Here is a 27,034-nt window from a genome sequence, read left to right on the forward strand (position 1 = left end):
ATTTGTAAATTGCAAAGCGTCATTGGCATGTTTTGCAACATTACAGGCGGAGCTAGAGGCTTGCAACTATCCCTCTGTAAACGCGGCTGTTATCCGCGGCTGCCAGCAAGCCACGCGGGCCGCCACTCAGACGAACGGTGGCTCGCGCCCTGACCTCGCCTGAGGGGCCGTGAGTCATGACGTCAGTGTCACCGGCCGGCGTTCAGAGCCAGCCGGCCGAGCCGCAGTCTACGCAGCGCGAGCGAGCAGTGAGGGCCGGCGGCGGGCGCGGCTGAGATAGCTGGAAGATGGAAGATAGCGCCAGTTGTCTGCGCTTGATGCGATTGTTGCTTTGACTGGTAAGTCAAAGTACCATTTACGAGTAGCATTTGCAAGATTGTGCCTTGTAATATCGTGCGGTCTAGGCTATAGTTCATTGTAGCTCTAGCCGCTAAGGTGTTGACATGTTTGATCTAGCCTGTCGCACTCAGTCGGTGACACACCAGGGAAATAAGCTAAAATTAGAGCGCTCTATTTATTGCTTCCGCTACTTCACCGTCTCCCATAGGGTCCTGTGTTGAGCTGGTGTCGAGGCTCTAAAAATGACGCCGATTTTTGCACCCATCTCACGAAAACCGCTCGGACCGCCTGGAAACTAATTGTTCCGCTCTAAAAATTTCATGATCGACGGGAAAATGAACGAGGAAAAGATTGGTCCTGAAATAATTCTGAACTCCCTGTAGAAGGACGCCGGTGAAAACAGGGCGCCGGAGGGCATATTAGTCACGTGACATTTGGAACTTCCCCCGCTCCATGGGCCTTCTATATCCCAAACGTCACGTGTAAATTTAACGAACCTTGATCAAATCGCCCCAGGCGCCCTGTTTTCACCGTCGTCCCTGTAGAACATATCGAAATATGGCTGCAAACTAGGAGCATGTCAAAATCGACAAAACAATACAAATAAACTTACTGGGATTTTTTTATTTTCCATGCATCTGTGTATGAAATCAGTCGGTTTTTCGGAAAGAGCATCTTCTGTTTAATAAATAATTCCACAATTGCAATCGAGAAAAAAAAATATTTCTGCTGTGACAGCAGTTTTGGCATTGTGCCAGTAGTGTGGCGTGCGCGGTGCTGCGTGGTCGTCGGGACGGAGTTGTGAGTATTTTCGGTGTTTTAAATGGTTGATGGCCATTTGAACCAGCTTTATATTATTTCCTACAAATTTTTGCATCAAATTATTGCTTTGAAAGACCATTGAAACCCCTTATCTCTTCATGAAACACGATCAAATCATCGTCGACGAAAATGGCGCGGGACCCCATGTGCGTTCCGATCGAAATAAATCGTAAATTAAATAATATTCGATGATAAGTATCATATTCTAGCGACACATTTTCATAAAATAAGGCATAAACTTTGCAAGGAAGTCAACATTGGATAATTGGATTCTTATTTTGCTCACATATCCTTGTGTAGTCAAATGGCTCAATTGTTAGATAAATGTAAGCATATGTTTTGGCTTGATGTTTGCTGTGAAACCACCCAGCCACTTGCTGGTTGAGTGGTTTTCTGATAAGTACCTGATAATCATTTCTCCTTTTCCTTAAAAGAAACAAATTCTTTTCAAAGTAATCCATTTTTAGGAAAGGCGACTTGCTCATTGACATTTCATGTTCTTGTTTTGTTATTGCTGGCAGTATTTTAATACAATAATGCAATATGAATTTTTTGCAATAATAAAACCTAAGACAAACCTAGTTAATGCGTCAATCAAACACCCAACAGAAAGATTGTGAGTCCTTGTGACGTGAAGTAGAATATTCTATGAATGTGTTATATAGAATATGCCAAATTTTAACTTAATTTATTATTTGATACTGATAGCTGAGCATGTGAATTATGCCACAATATAATTTCATTTTCTGGTTTTGAAATATTTTACTTCAACAAATGTAATATACATGGAATACATGTTGTTATGTTATGTTAAAAGTTTAATAACAGCAAACAGAAGGGGCTGTTTCAGCAGATAATGTTTGTACCTTATGCATTACCTTTCTTTTCTGCAGGACCATGCTTCCGCTGGGTGGTCGACATTTGCCTCCTGAAGAAGTTGAGCAACATGAAGACCACCAGATGAGGTGTCTGCAGTTCATGTGGAACTCTGCAGACTACAAGTGTTATGCCAACCACAACCAAAGTGCTGTGATCATGGAGGCATGAACCTCATGACAACACTTCAGATTTGCAGTTGTACCAAAGTGTGATTCAAACCACCTGTGGCATCTCACTCAATGTGTGAACAGTGTGATCATTGTGCAGTGTTCAGCTGCAACTAAGACATTTATTAGTGACTTGTTTTGCAATTAGCCACCAAAAGCATTTTTGGGCTGGCTGCTGTAATTTGTTGTGCACTGCGCAATAGTGGTAGTGTTTTGTCACTTGTCAAGTTGTCAGTTGTGCATGTTGCATGTTTCTCTTCCCTCGGCCCTCATTATCAGTTAAGTGGTGAATTGGCATCACTCAGTCTCCCCAGATCTCCATTGACTGTCTGTCAACCACCTAACTTGAGATGGTATTTGCTAATAGTGTCAGAAAAGAAGTGATTGTAGACATTTTTAGGAATATGAGCTCCGTTTCATGCGTGTTGCATTGGTCATTTTGTCACTTGTCCCATAGTGTAGGTAATAAATGGAAACTGTTGTTCCCTTTTCAAGGTACTCGCGGATGCAGAAAGCGTTGGGCCTAATTATTAAACGCACCCTTCTATCAGCGACGCGCGAAATCGACAAATATCATCCTTTTTAGAGCAGGAGGAAACGAAAACTTGTGAACATAGCTGTACCTACAACAGTGCATAAGGAATTGGAATTCTGGGAGTTTTTGAAATTCGGAGAAACTCAAGTTGTCGACAGGTATGCCCCCTTGTACGTCAAAGACCGCCTAAAAAACAAACGTCTACAAATGAAGGCAGTATTCGTATGTTCGTTGTAATTGCAGCGGCCTAGCAACATGCATTGCGGTCTGATGGCGAATTACACTCGTGCTAAAAAACTATGCCGGTAACTGCCAACGTACTTAGGTCGTAGGTGAGGAGAGGAAGGGTTATGTCAAATGTCAACATCAAAGAAATGGCTTCATCTGAGCTGTGCCTATTGTACATAATTCAACCAATCTATGCATTTCGTTTCTTGCAATCTACTCATGCTTTCACTCCAGCTTCAGAGTAATCATCCCATAGGTATTGTACGTCTTAAGATATTGATTTCTATGGCAGTTCGCAATTGCTAGCCACGTCTCATCTCAGTTTGGTGGCCCCGCATCGGCCCACTCGGCCGCTCTAAAATTGACTTACGGAGGAGGATGGTGGCTTTTATTTTAGCTTCTCCGCTGACTGCGGGGAGCGCCGTCGCCGAGGTAGGAGCAACAATTAGCTTATGTTTGAGACTAATTTCCACGCTTAATTAACATTTTAATGATATTTTAATTAATTCATGTTAATCTTTGACGCATTCTCTTTCTATTGATACCATCCACCGGTCTGAGAATTACTGCCTTGCTGCGTAAGGGCCGATAAAAGATCACGCTTTTAGGGGTATCTCTTCAACATGGGGCAGGAGCAATAAATAGAGCGCTCTAATTTTAGCTTATTTCCCTGGTATGTCACCAACTGCACTGTTACGGAAAGTGGTGCAGGTATTTTTGTGATTTTTTCATGAATTGAATGTCTGATTTTCCCTCATGTCTTCCCGCAGACGTCCTGCAACTCGTCAGCGCGCCTTGTGGCAGGCCTACTGTCGGCAATGCGGTAGCGAAGTGGCTGTCCGGAAGCTGCGACCGGAACGGGGGGTGCGCAGACCGTCTAGTCAGGCACTGCCAGCTGCCTAGGGACATCGAGGCCGCAAATGAGCCGGTGCCTAACGGTCCGCCGAGTGATCCTCCCAGCGAGGGTTAGTGAAGAAGTGAACTTCCACCAGTTCTGGCGTGCTAGCGGCTAGCGCCAGAGCCGGTAGAACCCAATTCCGTCCCACGCCCCCATGGGGGCGCCCCTGGGCCCCATGCCCCATCACCGATGCCGCCGCCGTCGTTTTTTTTTTTGTAAATTGACCTGTATGATGTATTGAAATATACACTTCTTACATGCCTTTTTTTACAAGTCTAGAGAACGGGAAGAGAGCGTCGGAAACACATTCTGAGTATGTTGCGAACACGTTGAGAGGGCGTTGCGAAAATGTTTAGGACGTTTACTCAGGGTCGCAGGGACGGCAATACGAAGTAGCGACAACGTGGTGCGCACGTGATAAAAACGTCGCAGAGACGTTGCCAAAGCGTTCTATAGGTTCTATACTCCTTGTAGCCACGTTGCGGAAACATGGTGACAACGTTCCAGAAACACTGTTGGTACGTTACAGAAAACATTTCATAACGTTGGCGGGACGTTGTAAGAACAGTTTTGGGACGTCACGGCCACGTTACAGAAACGTTGTGATGACATTCAAATGCATGGTCGGATGACGTTCTCACGCCGTTGTCTGGAGTCTACAAAATTACGTTGTCACAACGATAAATCGGGACGTTGTGGTAACCATTTGACAACGTTTAAACGACGTTGTAACAACGGCAAATTGTTAGCTGGGGTAAAGCTCTATTAGAACATTACATGCCCCAAATTTCAACTCTCTATCTTGATTTTTGACCCCTAAATTGTAAAAAAATAGCTCCAACATGCACAGGGCATGGTGACGTCATAAACATTTTCGTGAATTAGAGGCACTTCTGAACATTGCATGTGAAAACAAATGGCACCACTAGATTCCTGGGACAAAGCTCGTCTAGAAAAGTGCATTTTTATGTCAAAAATAAAAAGTTGAAAAATTGACCTTTTTTCTTAGCCCTCGTTTAGTTATGTATAGTATAAACGATTTTTTATGCTTTCAATGCACACTTATCACCAGCACAGTGACTTGGGGTCACATATAACCATTACCATCGGATTCGGCGTGAAAAATAAGCCATGAAACATGTGTCGCACGCCCATGTAGCAGAAAGTGAAAACCGTGACCTTTCGTGACCTGACCTGACCTTGACCTGTACCTAGTATGACCCCAATACGCACATGGTACCTTCACTAGGCCTTTGAGGTCATTTTTGGTGAGTTTCGAGCAGCAGCTATCGATTCCGCTGTCCGTAAGCCGATTCATGCAAAACCCCTGAATTTGACCTTTGACCTGACCTTGACCCGAAAGTTGACCTCAATCCTAAAATCTTAAGAGTGCTTTGGGAAGGTCTCGTAGAGACCTTTCGAACGCCGCCTCGCGGGGCTCGATACGACCATTGGTTCTCGAGATAACAGGGGGGGTCGGATCCGACCCCCCCCCCCAGGCTGTCGTGGGTACGGAAATAGCCCAGGCGGTGCCGGGTTAACCCGCGCCCTGATGGGGGGGCCATTTTGGCCCCCCCCTGTGGTTTTTCTTAAATAGCGAGAAAACGGCGGCGCGCAGCGCCGCCAAATTTTGGGTACCTTACCGGACATCAATTTGACACCTTCACACAAAATTTCAAGTCACAGGTCACCTCAGGTCAGGAGTTATTGAGGTCAAACTGAGGTCATGTTCGAGTAAAAATGAGCAAAAAACATGACATCTTGAAACGCTCACCAATTCTACAGTTAACAAGCAATTTTAAAGTTCTTTATGTGGTTGTGTAGAGACAAGACGGCGCTACAAAACTGCTATCTCGGATTTTCGAAATTTTTGGATTTTGACCCCCAAAAATAAAAAAATTGATTTTTTTAGAAAAACTCAAAAAATTTCCAAAAATTTTTCGAATTTCGAAAAAACGGAATATATGTGATAGTCTCTGCGCTCTTCGATATACATACCAAATTTTAGATCGATACCTCTTTTTTTGGCCAAGTTATAGCGAAAAAAACTGTTAAAAATTGATGACGTCAAATTTTTGAACTCAATTTTTAGCAATTCTAGACCTCGTAGCGCAAAACGAAGACCACCATTGAACTCCCCGTGACGAGCTGCATCGAATCGATACCCATTTTATGCAAAAATATCAACTTTGAAATTTGACCTAATTTGACCTGACCTTGACCTGACCTTGACCTGACCTTGACCAAAACGTGACCTAAGCTGGCCCTAAAGTCTGTCTGACCCACATAATCGCATTTGTCATGTAAAATGGACCATAAAACATGTATCACACGACACTTTCATATTGTGACCCCCCAGTGACCTGACCTCTGTGACCTGACCTGGTATCAGTGACCTCAAATAGCAAAATATGTGTTTGAAGAACATTTCCCCATCGATGATTTTCAATGAAATGCATTTTACACGATTTTACAACGCATTTCTTGAAATGCCTGTAAACGGTGAAAATTCGACCTTTGACCTGACCTGTGACGTCATCGGTTTGACCGAGGTCAATGAAATTGGGTCACAAGGTAGTTCCCCGTTGGGGCTATCCAACACCGTTTACCGCTTGTCGCTATGTTGCGTGGTTCTCGAGATCTGAGGGGGGGGGCCAAAATGCCCCCCCCCCCCCATCAGACCGCGTTGCTCGGCAGACCCCATCTGGGCGCGGGTTAACAGGCGCTTTGGCGGATGATAACAAAAACACACAAACCACCTTCGGAGGACAACAGGAAGCTGATCGTTTTGGCGGTGGCTAAATCAATAGAATGGGTGGCATTTTGCAGATATTGTAGAGAATGTGCAAACTGTGTTTGTCATCCCGTGCTGCTACTCGTATAGGTATATGTGTAGTACAGCTTACCGTTAGCCAGCAGCCGCTTATGAAGACGTGCTTGATAGATGAAATCGAATAAAAGACCCTGTTTGACAATTAAAAATAAAAGCACAGGCATGTAGGTTGTAACAGCACGTCCGGGCCTTTGAGCACACTGCTGGCGAATCCCCACTGCGCCGCCGCGCGCCCGCCCGCCCGCGGCCGCCCGGCCATGGCCGCCGCGCTGCAGGCGGCTGCCCCTGTGAGCTGGCTGTGCCGCCGAGCTCCGGCAGCGCCGGTCCACTGCCCAGTGCCCACTCGCTATATAACGCGCATATGTTCTGAAGCATCATGCCTTCAAACGAATAATTGCAGTAGCCGTAACAGTAGCAGTAGCAGCAGTAGCATTGCAGTAGCAGTAGCCGCGTGTCATTTATGCTGCGTAGCTGTTAAGCTGCGTGTTATTAGGTATCATGCAGACTTAACAGACTTTATACCCCGTGTTCGATGTCTCCCGGACGACGTAGATTCTACGTCGTCCGGCCAATCCCGTTCAAGGTCAGCGGGGGCTCGGCTGCGGTTATGGAACGTGATTGGTCGGACGCCGTAGAATCTTTGTCGTCCGAGAGACACCGAACGTGGGGTTAGTCGTGCAGTGCTGCAGACCTGTTTTATATTCGACCTTATTTTGATCCTGTTTTACCGTTTTTTCCTCTTTAACCCTATAAGTGTCATGCTCCTGGCTACCCCTGTTAGTGACAGGGGGGCTGTTTAGCACCTCCCTTGATATCTCGAGATCTAATTGGCCGATTTTCAAAACCCAAACGTCGTTCGATTCCCCTCAACGTGATCGACACTTTGAAAAAGTCCCAAAAAAGCAAATAGGGGGACAGTAGGGGAGGGGGGTAAAAACTGCAAATTTCAGTTTTAACTGCTCACCACGGCCATGTTTTCAACCAATTTTGACGCAACTACTGCCAATCGATGCAGAATGAACCGAAAAGTAACAACTAACATGCATCATAAAAATGGACCTTTTGAAAAATCATAGGCGGATACAGGTAAATGTATTTGAACGGTACTTAAAATACATAATAACTCGCTTTTTTACGTTGTGGGCTGTGGCATTACCAAAACTGATTGGCAATGGTCTTATGATTTTACAAAATGTGTGATAAAATGACAAAAAATAGATTCACAGGCGGCGTCAGGTCATCGAAGTTAGGAGGTGAAATCGACCTCCCTTTCTTTTTTCCTGGAACCGCCTGTGATCCATCTCTTGTAAGCCTGTAATACCTACATATAATTATGTATATAATGTTGATCTGCCTTCAGAATGAATACCTACAGCTATGTATAATGCACCAGCATCGTGATCTTCACCTAAATGACTCACTTCACGAATAGGACCTCCCGATACCCTGGAACCGCCCCTGATAAAGGTATCAGCTTGAAAATTTCAGGGAATGTGCCCATTTTAGTTCTAGGAAAAGTCAGAAAATAATTCAGCATCCAAGCTCCAGCCGTTTCGAAGACATTCCCAAAAAAACACCTGAGGGGTGGATGAAAACAATAAATTATTTGATCAAAATACTTTGACCATAAGATTGCCTGTACATTTCTTAGTCTTCTCACAAAATTTGACGCGAATCGAATATAATCAGCGGTACGGAGCGCGATGTTAAGACGCCAGACGGAACCGTCCCGCCCCAGCTCAGTCTACAATTCGGGCGGCGCGTAACGGCTAGCGCCGGTCGCCGCGCCGCCGCCAAGGGTTAACATCTTGGCCACTAGTGACGCCACACTAGGTCGTTCATCGATCTTCCGCCCTCACGGAAACTATGTTCGCATATACCTATAGTCTGTTCCATACCAAGTTTGCAGTCGGAGTTTCTTCGGCAGATCGCTCCTCCGCTCAAGAATTTGCGTCTTAAAATGTAAGAGTTGTATGTACAGAAAACACGCCCTGCTTTCAGCAAGGCACTTCGGCTGCAAGCTTGAAACGGAACAGAGTATAGCCTACATCAGCTAAAGGTGTGGTAGTCACAATGCTGCACCGTGCACAATGCACATCCCATATGGCGCACACGTTCAGCTTATCATAAAGTTAGCATCTATTGCTTCCGTTGCATTTAGGAAATCTCTAATCGGCTCGATACGCCCGCTGGTCGTGAAACTCCACCAGCCAAGTGATATGCCGATATGCGATCTTCACGGTTGATGAGATTTCTCGCTGTCTTTCCACTTTCCTCCTCTGTGGGAGTCGCTAGACGGCCCCGACTCATAGCATTGTTCAGTGTTCACTCATCACTGCAAATCCAATCCAGTAGAGGGTGATGTAATCTTCGCTGTTTGGAGTGACGTAATGCTTACTGTTTTATTCTGTGCTCCTATGGCAAAAGCTTTTACCGAAGTCTTGCTACTGAAATCTTCAGTAACCACAACCCCAATGAAATATGAAACTTTTCTTATAAACTATTGTTGTTGGTGGGTTTGCTTTGCTGTTGCTAGAATGATAAACAAGCAGGCCCGATGGGAGGGCTGACCAACTTTTCCACAAGCACTGCAGTCTGCAGAGATAGGTATCCTGAATTGTTGTTTTTATGTGCCAGATTCGAAAACACTACTGACGGAGCTCTTCAAAAAATAGCTAAATAAAATGGGGAATAAACAAGATAATTTGTTTTGAAAGCTACCTTCGCGAGTTTCGCATCAATGCGTGTTTAACCTGTTTTTGCATCTCGCGATCTAGCTCCACGTTGGATAGAAGGCGGGGCAAGTGCGATTGTTGGTCGTTATCTGGGGTCGTGTATTTTTCAGTTCGTGCAGACGACTATACCTTTGTCAAAAACTCGGTCACTGACCTTGACCTGAGGGAAGGTGTGACTGCGGAAATCTCAACAAGTTAACCCTCGCCCATGTAGGGGGGGGGTTGGTGCAACCCCCCCTGAGGTTTTTCGGAAATAGTGCAAAAACGGCGGCGCGCAGCGCCGCCAAGTTTTGGGTACCTTATGGGGCAAACCTTGCGCATCTTTTGATAAAAAAAAAATTTGACCGGGTCATGTCAGGTCACGGAGTTATGACGTCACAAAGGGAACAGCCTCCGGCCGGATTTTCACAAACTGAGTGCCAACGCCCGAGGTTTCCCGCCGGTGGTACGGACATCGGTTGATGGATCGTGATGAAACTTCCCATGCATGTTGGGGCAAGTATTGGCTATCATATGGTATAAGAAACTTGACCGGGTCAGGTCAGGTCACGGAGCTATGACGTCACAAGAGGAACAGCGTCCGGTACTATTTTTGAAAAGCGCCCGAACCACTATTTTGCTAATTCTTGTCACCTCAATGGGAATATGCAGCAATATTAGCTTCTATAGGGAGCAAATGGACCTTCCAAATCCAAAAATACAATCAGATTTCAAAAATTTAAATTTTGATTTTTCGAATTTCTGCCGCCGACTGTGACCTTGCCGACTTCCGGCGCTCCCAACGCGCCATTTTTAGAGCTAGGGAAACGAAATACATACCAAACGATAGAGAATTGATCAAGGAACACGATAGTGAAGGTTTCAAGTCGATATCTCCCACCGTTTTGCCGCAATCGCCGCGGAAAGTTGAAAAAAGTCTATTTTTCCGAAAATTTGACCTTTGACCGGTCAAAAGTAGGTCAAATGTTGACCTAGGACCAAAAAATATACCACCAATCGCGAGATCTCGGCGAGAGCAATCCGTTGGTCTTTTCCGCTAAGCTCTACGACGCTCCGTTTTCAAACGCCAAGGGGGGGGGGTCGCACCAACTGCATGGGCGAAGGTGGCAGATCGCCGTTTACGGGCGAGGGTTAACGCAATTTTCCTGATGACATAATATGTTCAAAAAGATAGGAAGAACGAAGAAGTGATGAATGACCTAGCAACACAGAATGACCTACCACTACTGAGACCGGCCCATGAAGATGGACTAACGCACTATTCCAGACAGTTCGAAAGAGCAATGCAATAACCATCAAGTGTCATTGGTCTTAATTTCAGGCCCGTGCAGTGCTTATTCCTCACCAGTGGCCCAGTGAAGCTGTGAACCCTATTGCATCATCATTTACCCGTGTAGACCTCAGCTTACGATGTCGCGCTCGTTATGTAAGAGGAATGAACGCTGAAATGCAACCTTGACCGAAATCTGGAATGTTTCGAGACAGAGGTGCGTAAACTTGTCTACTCGTCAATTTGAGATAACTCATTCAAATCATTTCACAAATAACTATTGGTTATTGCAAATTTCAACAGTGCCGTTTTTACAGATCAGTTTTTTACAGATAATTTGACCAAATCTGAACCTAATCTCTTTTACAGCAAATATCTTCATTTTATGAATTTATTTCAGTATTTCAATCGATGATGCTCTCTGATAATATGACAATGCAGGCATATAAGCAATTACTGCAACCCTAGCTGATAGCTACTAAGAGACACACTGAACCTAATTTGACCAAATCTGCACCTAATCTGCACCAAATGTGCACCAAATGTGGACCAGATGGCCGTCATGAAAACGGCTATTATAACATTATATAATCATGCAACTGAACAAGGATTATATGCATTACTTCAATAGGATCATAGGCTTGTAGTAAAAAGGGATGTTTGTTTTCAGCTTCATCAAGCCTATGCCTGATTATGCATTGAAATCGTTTAAATGCGTCAAAGATGCTATCAACGCTGCACGATACGTCAAACAGAGTACCCATACGAGTGCCCCGGCACTGAGCCGGTTCTCAGCGCACCGTTGGAGGTCAGCCTGGGTACCGTTGATGCCTCCCTTGAGTCAGCCGCCGCGAATCCAATCTGACACCGAATCGTGTTTAAACCAGCGTCATGACTTGGCGGCATTTCAGGGACAAACATCACCACGGATAAGCAAAACTACAAACGTGCTTACTCCAACAAACAATAAGTTCCGCCTGATAAAAATCCGACGATGAAACATGCAAAGCGCAGAGATCCCTCAGAGCACGGAATGCAATTTCCATGTTCTGGTAAAGAACGGAACGGTTCCGCTTGTTCATCATGCTGCGGTCTTTGCGGTAAAGGCTTCGGGACAACACAAAAGATTTTGAGTCGTAAATTCATCTCCGGCCTGGGATATTATCACGATAACATGTTTGACCCTGCGGCGTACCCGGTCCTGTTGTCATGGCGCTCAGATCCTTGACGTGGCAGGGGTTGTGACGTGCATTGTCCTAAAGCTGATCCATCGTTGGCATGCTATATTTAGGATTGCTCGTCGATGTTTTGAAGATGTTGTGCAGGAAATGATTTGGTAGATGCATTTGGTAGATACGTAGACACGTTATTATGTCGTACAGTCGCTGGCATACATCCGGTTTGGGTGTTACGCTGCTATTTTTTATTGGGCCACCCGGTATGATATAATTGGTGACCAAAATAAAATGCTGAATAGCTCATATTGGTCGTCATGCGGCGTTAGCCTTGTTTGTGTACAACTATCACGTACGAATGCTGGAATGAGCCCATCGCATGGCTTCTGGAATCAGCTTTAGCTTGCGGGGTCTTTCGTTTTATGTTTTACCTACAGTTAAGCTCTTCCTGCTTAAAAGCTTGCTGATGTCATGCTATTTATCTGTAAAGTATGCTGTGATATTCCTTGATTCTAATTCTCTCTCTCTCTCTCTCTCACTCTCTCTCTCTCTCTCTCTCTCTCTCTCTCTCTCTCTCTCTCTCTCTCTCTCTCTCTCTCTCTCTCTCTCTCTCTCTCTCTCTCTCTCTCTCTCTCTCTCTCTCTCTCTCTCTCTCTCTCTCTCTCTCGCCTTTTTCTTCTGTTCTTATTTCAGTATATGTGTTGTTTTTTATATGCATTTTGGTAACAGTGGCACTCCATTGAATCCCTGCATACGGAAGCTTCAAAACGTCTTTCTGTTCCCATGGTTCATCCATGGTCAATGGTAATTGGTAATACCTAAAAAATGTGTCAGGTTCTGGCTCGTTTGCTCAAATAGGACAATACGCATGCAAGAGAATGAAATTAACAAGAAATACATTTGGTTTACCTAACCAAATTGAAAACTGGCTGTTTTACTCACTGGATTTGTCTGCTTAGAGACGTTGTCTCCTTATAGCTTGACGTGGTGAACTCTAGTCTTGTAACCGGAACCGTCCCCAGTGAATGGAAACATGCTCTCGTGACACCCATCCCGAAGGGTAATATGTTATCGCGCGACCCGTCTGACACGAGACCCATTTCTTTACTCCCTGCCGTTATGAAGGTGGTGGAGCGTGTCGTGCAGGGCCAGCTGTCTGGGTATTTAGAGCAGCACGCACTTCTAGCAGATGCCCAGCACGGCTATCGCAGGCATCGCTCAACCGAGACAGCTCTTCATGTCATTACCGATAGAGTGTTGTATGCTATGGACAGGGGCGACATATCGATACTAGTACTGCTAGATCTTTCGAAATGTTTTGATGTGGTGTCACATGCTAAGCTGCTGGCTAAGCTTGCCCTCTACGGAATCGACACTGAGTGGTTTCGTAGCTATCTGTCCGGCCACACGCAGCAGGTCCGCGTGCAGTCGACCGGAGGGCGTCATTTATTGTCTCGCACTCGAATGAACAGCATAGGAGTATTCCAGGGAGGAGCGCTCAGCTGTATCCTCTATATGCTTTTTGCAAATGATTTGAGCCTGAGGCTGCCCAGTGACGTCACAATAGTGCAGTACGCCGATGATACGCAGCTCCTAGTGTCCGGCCGTAAATGCGATATCCAGAGGCTTATCGGTAGCATGGAGGACGCGCTCTGTCATGTGTATGACTGGTTTTGCCACAACGGCATGAAACTTAACACTAAAAAGACACAGATGATCGTGCTAGGAACGCCTGCAATGCTCCGAACACTGCCGCCTGTCGTTGTCCGTTTTTGCGGGGACATGATTACCGACTCGAGAGAGGTCAAGAACCTCGGTGTGTACATCGACCGTCACCTCAATTTCGAAGCTCACGTGACATACATCTCACGGAAATGTACGGGTATTCTGATAGGGCTGTCACACGCGCGTCACGTGCTACCGAAACAGACATTGAAGGTGATTGTGGAGGCGCTGGCGATGTCAGTGGTGCGATATTGCCTGTCCGTGTACGGCACATGTGGTGTGACCCAGCTCGGCCGGATTCAGAAAGTTGTTCACTTTTGTGTTCGAGTCGTGACGGGCAAACGACGCTTTGACCATGTCAGCGGGGCGCTGCAGGAGCTCCGCTGGCTGAACGCAGAGCAGCTTGCTGCCTACCACACTGTGTGTGCGCTAGCGCGTATAATTGAGACGGAACAGCCTGAGTACCTGTACAACACCATTGGACCGAGAGCGGACCAAAGGCATGCCCATGCAACACGACAGTCGGGGCTAATCACATGCCCCAACATTCGTACCGAAGCTGGAAGGAGGAGAATGTGTTTTCGGGGAGTGAGATTACTGAACAGTGTGCAAGCTGTTCCCGGCGAGCCTGGGTTCCGCCGTACTGTCAGGCGGCTCGTGAGATCGGCTGACGCGCTGTGAGCAGTTGGTGTATGTATGATGGGTTTGTGTGTTTAGTGTAAATGTGTCCTCATTGTGTCCGCATTGTAACTGACGTAGAAGAATGAAAAGCCATATTGTATGGATTTCTTTTGAATACATCTGTATCTGTATCTGTATCTGAGGTTCAGACTTGCACACCATGTGTAAAATTGATGAGGTTATAGTCATACCAAATTTCGCGGCGCTACGCGCCGCGGTTTTCCCGCTATTCGCGAAAAACCTCAGGGGGGGCGGATATCCGCCCCCCCCCGTCGGTGCGCGGGTTAATGTTCGGCCAATTTTGATGCGAAACATTGAACTGCGGCAATCGCTCTCAAGAGCTTAGAATTTAAGCTAGATACAATATATTTGCATAAGAGGACTCAAAATACATATGGCTCTCAAACCACGATCTCGGATTTTCAACATTTGAAAGAAAAAAAAATTGAAAGCCGTATAAATATAACCTCATAAATTATGTTTGTGAATTTTTTCCTATAGTTTTTGCCTTTTTTAAGAAACAAAAACGGAATATGCGTGATAAATACATACCGATGACTTACTCTGGAAAGTTTTCGCCCGATAGCTTAAAAAAGATCAAGTTATCGGCTTTTACATTTTGCCTTAGTCGATTTTTCACAATTATCAATGCTTCAAACTAAATTTTCAGTACGTTTTGACATAGTGCGCTAAAAATAGCGCTTTTGTGTTCCTAAGCTTAGGCTGCATAACATAGATGCCTTTTTGTTTAAAAAAAAAATCAATTTCGAAATTTGACTTTTTTGGACTGAAAGTGACCTGACCCGCACTATAATTAGCTGAAAATGGCCTCAGATGACACAGACGTCACTGATGTCGAAATATAGGGTAGGGTGGGGCAAAGCGCCCAGGGCGGGTAAAACGACCACCCCTCTTTTTTGTGAAATGCTCGACTATTTGAAGAATTCTTGATAGCCATTTTCAAGAGCACGCAGGAATCTGCTTGTACTCCCTTTTTTCCACATGTGGGGTTTTCTGGAGGTAAGATATAAAAATAGATTGATATAGTCTGACGTTTTTTTTAGGAATTACAGGCTTTCTTAGTGCTAAAACTTTGTCTGATATATAGAGATTGAAGAAGGCACTACAAGTTTGCCAATTCAAACCTGCAGATTTAAGCTATGCTTTGAGCATTTATTTGTTTGCAACACAATTGTGACAGGCTTCATGTAGGTAAATTTTGTTTTGAATGTGCTGTTGGGATAATACGCCCACTTTGGTGTGGGGCAAAGCGCCCATCATGGACCAACGGGAGTTATACAGTACGGCGAGCATTTTGGGCTCAAAGTGATGGGCGGGATGCGTAACGTTTCTAATGCTAAGGATTCTTATTAAATATGCAATTTGCTGGTTTGGATCGTCTAGAACGATTTATTTGCAGGATTTGATCTCTGCTCCTAAAGGCACTGAGAGGCGTTGACTGAATAAGGACTGGGGTGGCGACAGCAGTGTTTAAGATGTTTTTAACCCTCGCCCCGTTGGGGGGGGGCCATTTGGCCCCCCCCCTGTGGTTTTTCCTGAATAGCAAGAAAACGGCGGCGCGCAGCGCCACCAAATTTTCAGTACCTTCCCGGGCATCAATTTGACACCTTCACACCAAATTTCAAGTCTTAGGTCACCTTAGGTCAGGAGTTATTGAGGTCAAACTGAGGTCATGTTCGAGCAAAAATGAGCAAAAAACATGCAATCTTGAAAGGCTCACCAAATCTACAGTTATCAAGCAATTTCAAAGTTCTTTGTATAGTCTAGTAGACAAAAAGCGGCGCTACAAAACTGCTATCTCGGATTTTCAAAATTTTTGGTTTTTGACCAATAAAAATCAAAAAAATTGATTTTTTTAGAAAAACAAAAAAAAATCCAAAATTTTCCGAATTTCGAAAAAACCGGAATATATGTGATAGTACCAGCGCTCTTCTATATACATACCAAATTTCAGATCGATATCTCGTTTTTTGGCCAAGTTATAGCGAAAAAACTGTTCAAAAATGATGACGTCAAATTTTTGAACTCAATTTTTAGCGATTCTAGACCACGTACGGCAAAACAAAGACCACCATTGAACTCCCCGTGACGAGCTGCATCGATTCGATACCCATTTTATGCAAAAATATTAACTTTGAAATTTGACCTAATTTGACCTGACCTTGACCTGACCTTGACCAAAACGTGACCTAAGCTGGCCCCAAAGGCTGCCTGACCCACATAATCGCATTTGTCATGTAAAATGGACCATAAAACATGTATCACACGACACTTTCATATTGTGACCCCCCGTGACCTGACCTCTGTGACCTGACCTGGTATCAGTGACCTCAAATAGCAAAATATGTGTTTGAAGAACATTTCCCCATCGATGATTTTCATTGAAATGCATTTTACTCGATTTTACAACGCATTTCTTGAAATGCCTGTAAACGGTGAAAATTGGACCTTTGACCTGACCTGTGACGTCATCGGTTTGACCTAGGTCAATAAAATTGGGTCACAAGGTAGTTCCCCGTTGGGGCTATCCAACGCCGTTTACCGCTTGTCGCTAGGTTGCGTGGGTCTCGAGATCTTAGGGGGGGCCAAAATGCCCCCCCCCCCAACCGGGCGCGTTGCTCGGCAGAGCCCAACGGGGCGCGGGTTAATAATGCAACCTGTCGAGTTGAGGTCTTTCGAAATGAGGCATGGATGAATGCTACATTATTTTGCCAGAGTATCAAAATTGTAATGAAACGTTCAGGACTGGGCGTTATGCCCCAAATCCTCTCAAATCGGACGGCATATCTCAAAAATCGTGCATGCCATACGTTTCTGATGTGTTATTCGAAGAAAGCTAAGGTAATGAGCTACCAGATCAGCCACCTGGTTGTTCTTTAAATTTGTAAGATAAGGAGATACTGAGGCTGGGAAGTTAGGGTGGGCGCTTTGCCCCACCCTACCCAATGACCAAAATGGATCATTAAACATGTGTCACGTGGCCGATGTACGACATAAAATTTTTATGGCCTAAGACGACCTGGCTTTGACCTGAAAAATTCGAATTACAAGTTCGATGCCCTCAGGGTATCTAATGCTGATATTCACGAGTGTGTAAACCGAAAAATGAGCCTGATCTGACATGTAGGTAAGCCTGTGGCGGCTAGAGCCCAAATTGTGAACTAGCGAAAATGTTGATAATTTTTACTTTGACCTGACTTATGAAGTCATCGGTGACCTCGAGGTCAATGAGGTTAGGTTTCGCTCCATCATTCCATGAGTGGTTTCGAAGCTAGGAGGGGCTGTTTGAATAAATTTAAATTATAATGAATTCATATTACAATTAATTTTAGCTCTGTCTCGCATATACATAATGATTTTATCAGAGAGAAAATAGATCTGAGGTTTGAGCAGAGTCATGTGTGTGCCGGGCGGGGACCGTATCGAGCTGCGGATGGCCGATGGAGGGAGGGGGTGTGCCACGTCACAGGCGCGGCTATAACAGGGGGCGGCCAGTGACCGGTCGTCAGTCGAGTGGTGTGCCGAGCGCGGTCAGCTGCACTGTTCGGAGCGACCGACGGACGGAGCGGACGGAGCGGACGGAGCGCCCGTACAGCGGAGAGAGAGTGGACCGGCCGGTGTGTGACGGGCCGACCCGGAGAGCGGACCCGCCAACAGACCTGCTCGGTGAGATATCAGAGTAGAACCAGCCAGAGAACCGACCGAAACAGGCGTGTTTCATTCATCATCACCAAGCCATGGGAATACAGCGGTGCTTAACCCTTAACCACCCAACCAACTATGGAGTGGACATAGCTGCTGGCGTTGACGGCAGTCCTCAGTGCGGTGATATAAACGATACGTTACGCGGTCCATGTAACTCATGATCTGGGACTTTAAATGCGTCCTAAATGGTCCTATAGTTGAGGTTATCGGCACCCGGTCCGGTTCTCTAATAGTTAGACAAAAGACAGTCTTCAGTTTGGTGTAACAGCCAGCGCCGTGATCAGTTTGGTTCACCATCTGGCGATTTCCAAACATCAACATGATCCTTTAACAGCAGGCTCTCGACTCCTGTTCACCCTTGAATTCCAGACGCATGCAATACGTGCCCCTAAATGCTGGCCTAGTGGAGATCTGCAGTATGTTTGTACCCGAACAGATGCCTACAGAAGTGGGTGTTTATGTTTCTAACCGGTGCCGCGCTGCCGAGCTCGAGGCCGGTCGTGCTGGCTGTTCAGGCCTACATGGTCTATGGCAACGCTCGAATATATTCGAGCTGACACTTTTAGATGCAATGCATTTATTGATGAAAAAATTATACATTTACAGCTCATTTGTGAAACATTATTTGAAATAATTGAACATATTTTTTCGAAAGATCTCGGGTGCTCACGTTGTACGAGTACATTTATTGATGGTACTACGACTTGCGCTGTCTATTATTTCTATTCTGTCTATTAGTTATTGTCACTTATTATGGTTCTCGTCTCTCGATAGTGCAATGCGCCAGCTATGGCGCAGTACCTACCTATAGGCTACAATAGAGCCTGCACCACACAAACGCTCAGATAGTCTGCTATCGAACATGCCCTAGCATTATCTACCAAGTAGATGAGTACATCTACACCATGATAACCAATATCATCGGTCCGAGACCTTGCGATGAATTGGAAAGTTGGATTGCATGCTCTCCGGCGAGCTGCAATGATGTCGCCATGCGACTGATCTCCCGCCGCCGCCGGTTGCAGTTCAATCAAGGACAGCGGTCGCACTTCATGGTATGCGGGCTAGTTCCATGTGCAGTCAATGGCAGACGTCAATCAGCTCGGTGTTCTGCTGGTTAGACAACTGATGGTCCCGCTGGCGGCGGCGCGGCGATTGCCGCCATAGCCGACCGCGTGGGTAAAGCGTTCTGTGCAGCCGCGAGGTCCACTGGTCTGTCTTCTGCACTCAGTTCAGCTGGGTCATGACCCATGGGCACTGGGCGAACGCAGTGAATGGTGATATCAAAGAAATTATCTTTACACGACTGAAAAACTATATTGTAGTATAGCTTCTTAGATCTCTCTTCGCCAATCTCATGTGAGCTCAGCTGTTTGTTTTAGCCTTGAATATAATCATAATGTGAATGGAAAACGAAAGTGATTGATCTTGCGAGAAGCCCTCTAATCTTCACAGTGCTTACATCTATTCACGGTAGGCAATACAACCCATTTTCATCTAACCGTGGCGATCGATAACTTTCTGATCCACGTTCCTTTTCCCACTTATCCATTGTCATCGTTCTTAGGTGTGACTATCGGTGGCTCCCTATATGATGGCAATCAGCACAGCTGAAATGCCGAAATAACACCTGACTGCCCTTGGAACTAAGACGGTTTTGTAATAAGCTGTAATGTACCTTGGAGTTCGACACGATTCTGGCCTTGTTTTTGGGCCAGACAATGTTGGTTAAGGAAAATTTTACTAGGCCATCGCCAGTAAGCATGAACTCTATTGCCTAACCAGTAACAACTGATGTAACGACCAGCGTGTTCCCATCTCACCGTTATCGTATATAGATCGTAGGCACATCGCAGATAAAACTAAATGATTTTTGTGGTCAGTCCCAAATAACCACAGTGATCCGCATCGGCCACGACGTGGGCTTCGCGGCACGCCATTTGTGCAACGAATGTCGAAGGATTTTCTCAGCGTTCAAAGAATTCGTGGGTGGGTGGATCTGTGAACTCAGTTAGAGCCCCGCTCAGGTTCTGAGGCCGGCCACCGGTTCCAGCCCCGGTCAGCTGAGAATAGGAGAGGGAGGGGCGGCTGAGGTGTTTCACCATCACTACAAATCCTGCGTTCGCGTGCCGTGCGGATTGTAGAATGCCGCTGGCCCAGCTGGGATTGCGATGGGTTGTGAGCAGCGCACCGTGGTGATCACGGCTCGGTGAGTCTGCACGGACTGACTCAATGCCATCCTCGTGGGCTCGTGAGAATGAAGCGCGGAAACCAACCAGACATGAAGAAGCATGAAAGTGCCGGAATGACGCTGGAAATGTGAAAGGATTTCAATGCTAAAGAGGGCCCGTGAAAAGGAAAAGTTATCGGTGATTTGAGGGTGTTTCAGTTAGCCACGCTAATCACTGTAAATTTTTTAACTACGCTACGCCATTGACGAATCGAGTTGTAAATGGGAGCTAAGCGCTTTTCGATCTGACGATCATTTGCATTTGTGAGCTGGGGCATTCCACGATAGATCGTACCAGGCCCGTCACCCTCATCCCTCAGATTTGAATGAAAATTGGTACTAGAGGTAATCATAGGCTCCAAAAACACCTGTCAAAATATCAGACTTCTCAGATGAAAACTTTTTGAGTTATATTGCATAATATTTTCTAAACTTCAGATTGTAAGGGTGAGTTTGATGAGCTATAATTAAAAAATGAGCTAAGCAAGCAACAAACGGTAAACAGCTTTGAACTGACGATGAATTAAAGATTAATACATATTTTTTTTAATTGGAAAGAAAAGCTTTACATATTGAAAAAAGTCGTAATATTTTTCAAAATTCTCTTTAATGGCCCTTGGGACCAAAATTTTTGCCATTTTTATTTCTTCAAAATAAACTTCAGGTCATTTAAAATCGACATGCAAAAAATTAGAAAGGTGTTCTTTCTATAAGTTCCTCATTTTAATGCATACAAAATGGGTTTCCGGGGGTCGGTACGACCCCAGCTCGCCGTTTCGCCTCTAATGGAGCTAGAACCTTGCGGAAAAAACGAGCATGTGCGCCGTTACAAGATGCATCGAATGATACCACATTTTAAGGTCTCGGGTTCATTGGTGTGAACCCTGAGGTCATTTCAAGTGACCCAAATTACGGGTCCGGTTTTTGGTAGATAACTTCGCAACAAATGGTCGCAGAGCCGCGATTTTAGCATCTTTGAGTTTGCCTAGCTCCGGCGCGTCGAATGATATACTGTTTGTTCTGGTGAGGTCAGCATAAGTCGCTGACCGCGGGTCAGCACACTGCCGTGTATTTGGCTCCGCTCCCCGACCGGGCGGCCCAGCCGGCAGCCAGCCCCCGGGCATCACGTGACCGCCCGAGTCCGCGGCAAAGCCAACCAGCGCGGCGCTAGACAAACAGCGCCGCCACAGAGATGGTTAACAGTCGGGTCAGGCCACGAATCTGGGTGAGTGAGATCATATTGCACATCATTCGATTCGCAAGGTCTTCCCGAGTCCATTGGTAGCTTTCCCGTCTCTCTAGTTCAATTTGATCGAGAGTTATTGACGAAAAACTCTTATGACCCTAGTGACGTACGAATGACGTCACGCAAGGTCAACAATGCAAAAGTCAGGCACAAATGACTTCAATTGAACTTTCAGTAACCAGTGATGTCACTAGGCAGCTTTACCACGCCATTTGTAGGCTCTCTTCCCGAAATTACAATTTGAGACCATTACGGTAACGCAAAATAAGTACATTTAGAGAAAGAACACCTTCCTAATTTTTTGCACACTACTTAAAAATGATCTAAAAATGTTTTTAAGAAAATAAAAATTCAAAAAAATTTGGTCCCAAAGGCATAAAAATGCAACTGAAAGGAAGCTCGAGGTGTTATATATCAAAAATATATTATATTTCAAAATTTCAAAAATGCATATTATTCTTTGTTTCAATGCAAGTTCAATGCCGTATAGCATTTGGCATTTGGATTATCCGTCTGAGAGTTACAGCCCGCCAAACTTGGCGCTGCAACGCAAGATCCAAAACATGTTATACACTATAACTCAAAAACTACTCATCTGATAAGCCTGAAATTGTCACAAGAGGATTCAGAGCCCCTGATTACCCCTCAGACCAATTATCGTTAAAATCCGAGAGATGAGGGTGTCAAATTGGAAAAAAGTGGTACGATCTATGGTGGAATGCCCCAGCTCCTCGTTAATATAAAAGTGGTTATCTCTCATAAATGCCACACCGTTCACGCTTCTCCTTCTTATCCTATTGCATTTTCATTCCTCTCTTCACCATCTGCTGCCTCTGAACTCATTTTATGACTCTCGCAATATCGTAGAATTCATGAGCGACGTCTGTAGGAAGACGGGATGTGGTGTTGCACAAAGATTGCACGCTTTTAATGCCGCCATTTAGTCGCTACGGTCGTTCAAGTGGTTGTTTGTGTCTGGTGCTGTTGAAAGAGTTAATAGCATATGTTTGATAAGCTACCCTTGCTGTTGGTTGTTAAGGAAATAACGTTCCATGAATAGCTTGGACACTTTTAAAACCTATGTTCGGCATTCCCGGCCACATGCCAGATTTCTAAGTTAAATATTTTGTGACCGTTCCCTGTTCCCAGTTCCTACATTGTCTATTGCCTCATGAACACGACCATTCCTTCGCACCTTGGCGATGACCTGCAGCAATGTACGAGGTTATGCAACAGGCAACCATCTACATAAAGTATGGCGCACCATAGCCGACACTCAGGTGTCAATGTTGTCAATGGGTAAGACATGACCGGGCTCATCAGTATGCGCGGCATCCGACGGCGACTGGCGGACTGCTGAACCTCCAATCGATCCATCAGGGACCGGAGACACCGCTGGTCAGCTCACGTGTCTCGGCTCGCCGTATAAGCGGAAAGGTTTGCATATCCAAGTGGCCGCGGACACGGGCGGCGTCCCACCCAAGTTCCTGCAGCCTGATGTATGCCCTAATCGGCTGCAGACGCAGTTCACGCATAGCATATGCTAAATGTACAGGGCGACTCAGTCCGGCTCTGCCGCTTCCTGAGCAGCGATCCTCAGGGGCGATCCGAAAGAAGGGGCAGCTGAAGTTAAGCGGTCGTTTGGATGCATTGTGGGTTCTTTTTCCGAGCTACATAGACGAACGACTCATCAATTGAGCTCAAGGGATGCTTGCATCGGTATATCACATAGTGCTGCAGTGTGTGTGTGGGGGGGGGGGGGGGGCACCACACCTTGGAGAATGCTTATTCAAAGCTGATTTCTGTAAGCCTATACCAGCGGCCACTGAGGATTCCACTAAACTTACATCAGGCGACTTAGGCGTTCGCGCCCGACCCAAGGTCACAGCAGGCGGTGACGACACCCTTCGAGTGCGTGAGGCGCCTGGTGAAGCGTGCATGTGACCCGCTCGGCGGCGCAACCGGTGACCTTCCGGCGCCAACATGCGTCCTGACCTTGTCGTGCGCCGCACGGTGCAGCCGATGAGCGAGCTCAGGTCACGGTTAGACTTTACTCGGAACTGCAGATAATTTGCGGCCAGCTCAGTGGCTCCGCCCCGAGAGCCAGCCGCAAGGTGGTGTTTCTGTGGACATCACAGCCTGCAGAATTTAGCAGTGGATTGCTTTTGTTGTCCTGGACGAGGGAGCTAAACACCAAACCACTAGATGCAGCATCCAATGCTGGTCATGGTAACAGCTCACGGGCGATCTGCGCGGCTGCGTTTTGGACGTCACTCCGTCAGTCACAGAGCATGGAGTCTGTAGTGAGACAGGCCATGCTAGCGTGCTTGCATTCGCACCCGGGCAATAAAATGACGAGTGCAGTTAAATGTTCCCCATTGAGCAAGGTCAGATACGCATTACTAGGTATTCCGCTGCACGGGGGCTTGCGTGTGCAGTCCTCAATAGTTAATACGTTGTCATCGATGGAGCAAGCGTCTGCAAATGATTGCATTGATTGACATCAATGTCCTTCTCTTCTATCTATGCTGACCTAGGAGTAGGGCGGCATAAACCGGTTCGTCGCTTTACTTCTCGTGTCTTTTAAAGACAATCGTCCACCAATCAATCAATTTGAAGACATTAATGTTATGTCTAGCGTCTTACTAAACGTCTCGCTGTGAAGTTAATCAAGCAGCGTGAATACTTTTTACATATATTTATATAAGCAAAAATAAGCAGTAAAGTTTCTGACCCTTATTGTTTTGCTTATCTCTTATCATTAGTTTTGCTCTTAGAACTTCATTCAAGGATCGCTCACAAGTACGAAATCTTTGGCGAGCTATCGCAAGTCCTGTGTTGACTCAGCTTTCTATTGTTTACAGTCAGCAGACCATTGATGTACTCAGTTTTACATCGGCTAACTACAACGCTGACAACATGTTTCTTCTTGCAGGAGATAATTTCTAAGGAGCGACGCACAGCCTCGAGATTCCATCGCCCGTTGGTGGCCTTAGTCTCACGGTGCATCAGCCAGGAGTGCTGGATAGCCCAAGTGATACCGCGGGGAATCGTCGGCCTGTGGCAAACCTGGATGCTAACATTCTCTCCTCGTGACATCACATAACGTCGTCGCGATGGAGATCCTCGGACTCGTCATAACACCTATGATGTTCTCGTGCATCAAAGGACTACTGGTCACGGTCGCTGTTCTGTTTGCACTGAGCTTCAAGTTCTGTGACAATCCGGTACTGAAATGTATGCCCAGGAGGACTCGGCCCCTCATTGGGAACCTTCTGGATCTTCCCACTTCACTGACCACGCTCATCCCCACCATGCGCATGTGGGTCGAGTACTTCCCAGGCATTTGTTACGGCTACGTGCTCTGGTTCCACTACGTACTGGTCTCGACAGCCGAGTATGTCGAACCTGTGATGAACAGCAAGAAGTTCCTCAACAAGGGCCTCGACTATGACTCCCTGCGCCCATGGTTCGGCGAGGGTCTACTGACCGGTTCTGGCGAGCACTGGCACAAACACCGCAAGCTGCTGACGCCGACCTTCCACTTCTCGATCCTGGACCAGTTCCTGCCCATCTTCCAGCAGCACAGTCAGGCGCTGGTTCGCACCCTGCAGGAGCGCGTGCAGCGCTCGTCCACCGTGAACGTGTGGCCTCTGGTGGGCGACACGACGCTGGACGCCATCTGCCACACGGCCATGGGTGTGGAGCTCGGCGCACGTGAGGACGCCTACCGACGAGCCGTCATCGAAATGGGCAACATCGTGCAGCAAAAGTCCATCCGGCCGTGGCTCCGCATTCCGTTTGTGTTCCGTATGCTCGGCAAGGAGCAGCATCAGAAGGACACACTGGCCATCCTGCACGGATTCTCGCGCTCGGTGATCGCCAAGCGACGCCAAGAACTCCTGGAGGAGGGCCACCTCGGTGACAGCGGCTTCTGCATCGAGGACATGCCCGTGACGAAGAGACGCCTGGCTTTCCTCGATCTTCTCATCATGACAGCGCAGGATGGCGCCGTCATGAGCGACGAAGATATCCGCGAAGAGGTGGACACCTTCATGTTCGAGGGCCACGACACAACTACTTCGTGCATCAACTGGGCGCTGTACAACATCGCCCGCTCTCCGGACGTTCAGCGCAAGATCGAGCGCGAGCTCGACGAGGTGTTTGCCGGTGATGACCGTGCGCCGTCTCGCGAGGACATCGGCAACCTGAAGTACCTCGAGTGCGCCATCAAGGAGTCGATGCGTCTGTTCCCTCCTGTGACGCTCTTCAGTCGGAGGACGTACGAGACGGCACAGATCCGCGAGTACGAGATCCCGCCGGGCATCGACATTCTCATCTTCCCATACATGATCCACCGCGACCCCAACCACTGGCCGGAGCCGGACCGCTACGACCCTGACCGCTTCCTGCCGGAGGCGATGAAGGGCCGACACCCCTACAGCTACGTCCCCTTCTCAGCCGGGCTGCGAAACTGCATCGGCCAGCGTTTCGCCATGCTGGAGGTCAAGATCATGGTGGCCGCCATCCTGCGCAAGTTCTGGGTGGAGACCAACGAGAAATATGAGGATCTCGTCTTCGAGATGAGCCTCACCATCCAGAAGCACGGGCCGCTCAACATCAAGTTCGTGCCCAAGACGCGAAAGGCGGAGATGATCCGTTCCGGTTGAGAGAGACGCGCGCCGCACTATGCATCCGGTTAGAGCACAAGCTGCTTGGCTGCCCAAATGTCAGCGGTGACGCACTCCGGTGTATGATATCATTAAACCGGATGCTTTGCAAAGTGCAGGGTCTAGATTTAGACAATGTCGAGCAAGGTGGGAGCTTCCGCAATGACAGGAAATCTCCACTGAATCAGCGATGATAACTGATTTTGCGCTCGACAACTCAACTTGATAGGGTCAGTTGAAACTCATATTGAGTCAAAGCGTGTTTTGCTTCGGTGGCATTGTGATGAAGTCTCCAGGGTGAATAAGTTGTGGTTTTACGGGTGTGGGGTTTGGCTGTGGAGATGGCTCATGTGATGGCTTCATATACATCATTAACCTTTTCGGTACGAGTGTCATGGACAAGTCCAGCGACCATAAATAAGATTAAACCACTTGCGCTAGTGAACGGACTGGTGCGTGTGCTGCTTATCTAGCATGACTGGCAGCAGTGACTTGTAGTCGGTACCATGTTCAGTGCTCTCTGCCGTGACTTCTGTCTACCGCTAATCGGCTTTTCACACTACACCTATCACGCATGCTTGCTTATCCCGAGTTGCTCGGTGTACCAATGGCGATGTTGCGGGTGGTCAGTGAGATGTCAATCGTTCAGCTGAGTGTATATTATTGTACGTTCACATTGTTATTGTTCAGGTTTTTCTTAGTCTTCGCCTAGGCCTGAAACAACTTGGCATCTTAGTGTTATAAGATTAGTAGGTCGAAAGGTACAACTGTCCATGGATTCTGTACAACGTGTCATCCTGTCCGACATGTGTTATATCCTTGTGAAATATGTATGAGCCTTTAGAAGGTTGTGTTTTTAATAAACGCCACGTTGA

General features: G+C 46.6%; 1 protein-coding gene across 2 annotated transcripts; it reads left to right on the top strand.

Annotated features, from left to right (window-relative positions):
* Positions 1–226: 226 nt before the first annotated feature.
* LOC122366116 (cytochrome P450 4C1-like) lies at positions 227–27,034 on the top strand. 2 transcript variants are annotated; one of them, XM_043337965.1, is made up of 2 exons: positions 227–338; positions 24,425–27,034. In XM_043337965.1, the coding sequence occupies exon 2, from the start codon at positions 24,606–24,608 to the stop codon at positions 26,157–26,159; it is 1,554 nt and encodes a 517-aa protein (XP_043193900.1). In that variant the 5' UTR covers positions 227–338; positions 24,425–24,605; the 3' UTR covers positions 26,160–27,034. The 2 variants fall into 2 exon arrangements, with proteins under 2 accessions (XP_043193900.1, XP_043193899.1); XM_043337964.1 differs by lacking the exon at positions 227–338 and adding an exon at positions 17,813–17,974.

The sequence above is a fragment of the Amphibalanus amphitrite genome, unplaced genomic scaffold, assembly GCF_019059575.1.
Source record: "Amphibalanus amphitrite isolate SeventyFive unplaced genomic scaffold, NRLGWU_Aamphi_draft 000785F_arrow, whole genome shotgun sequence".
Classification (NCBI taxonomy): domain Eukaryota; kingdom Metazoa; phylum Arthropoda; class Thecostraca; order Balanomorpha; family Balanidae; genus Amphibalanus; species Amphibalanus amphitrite.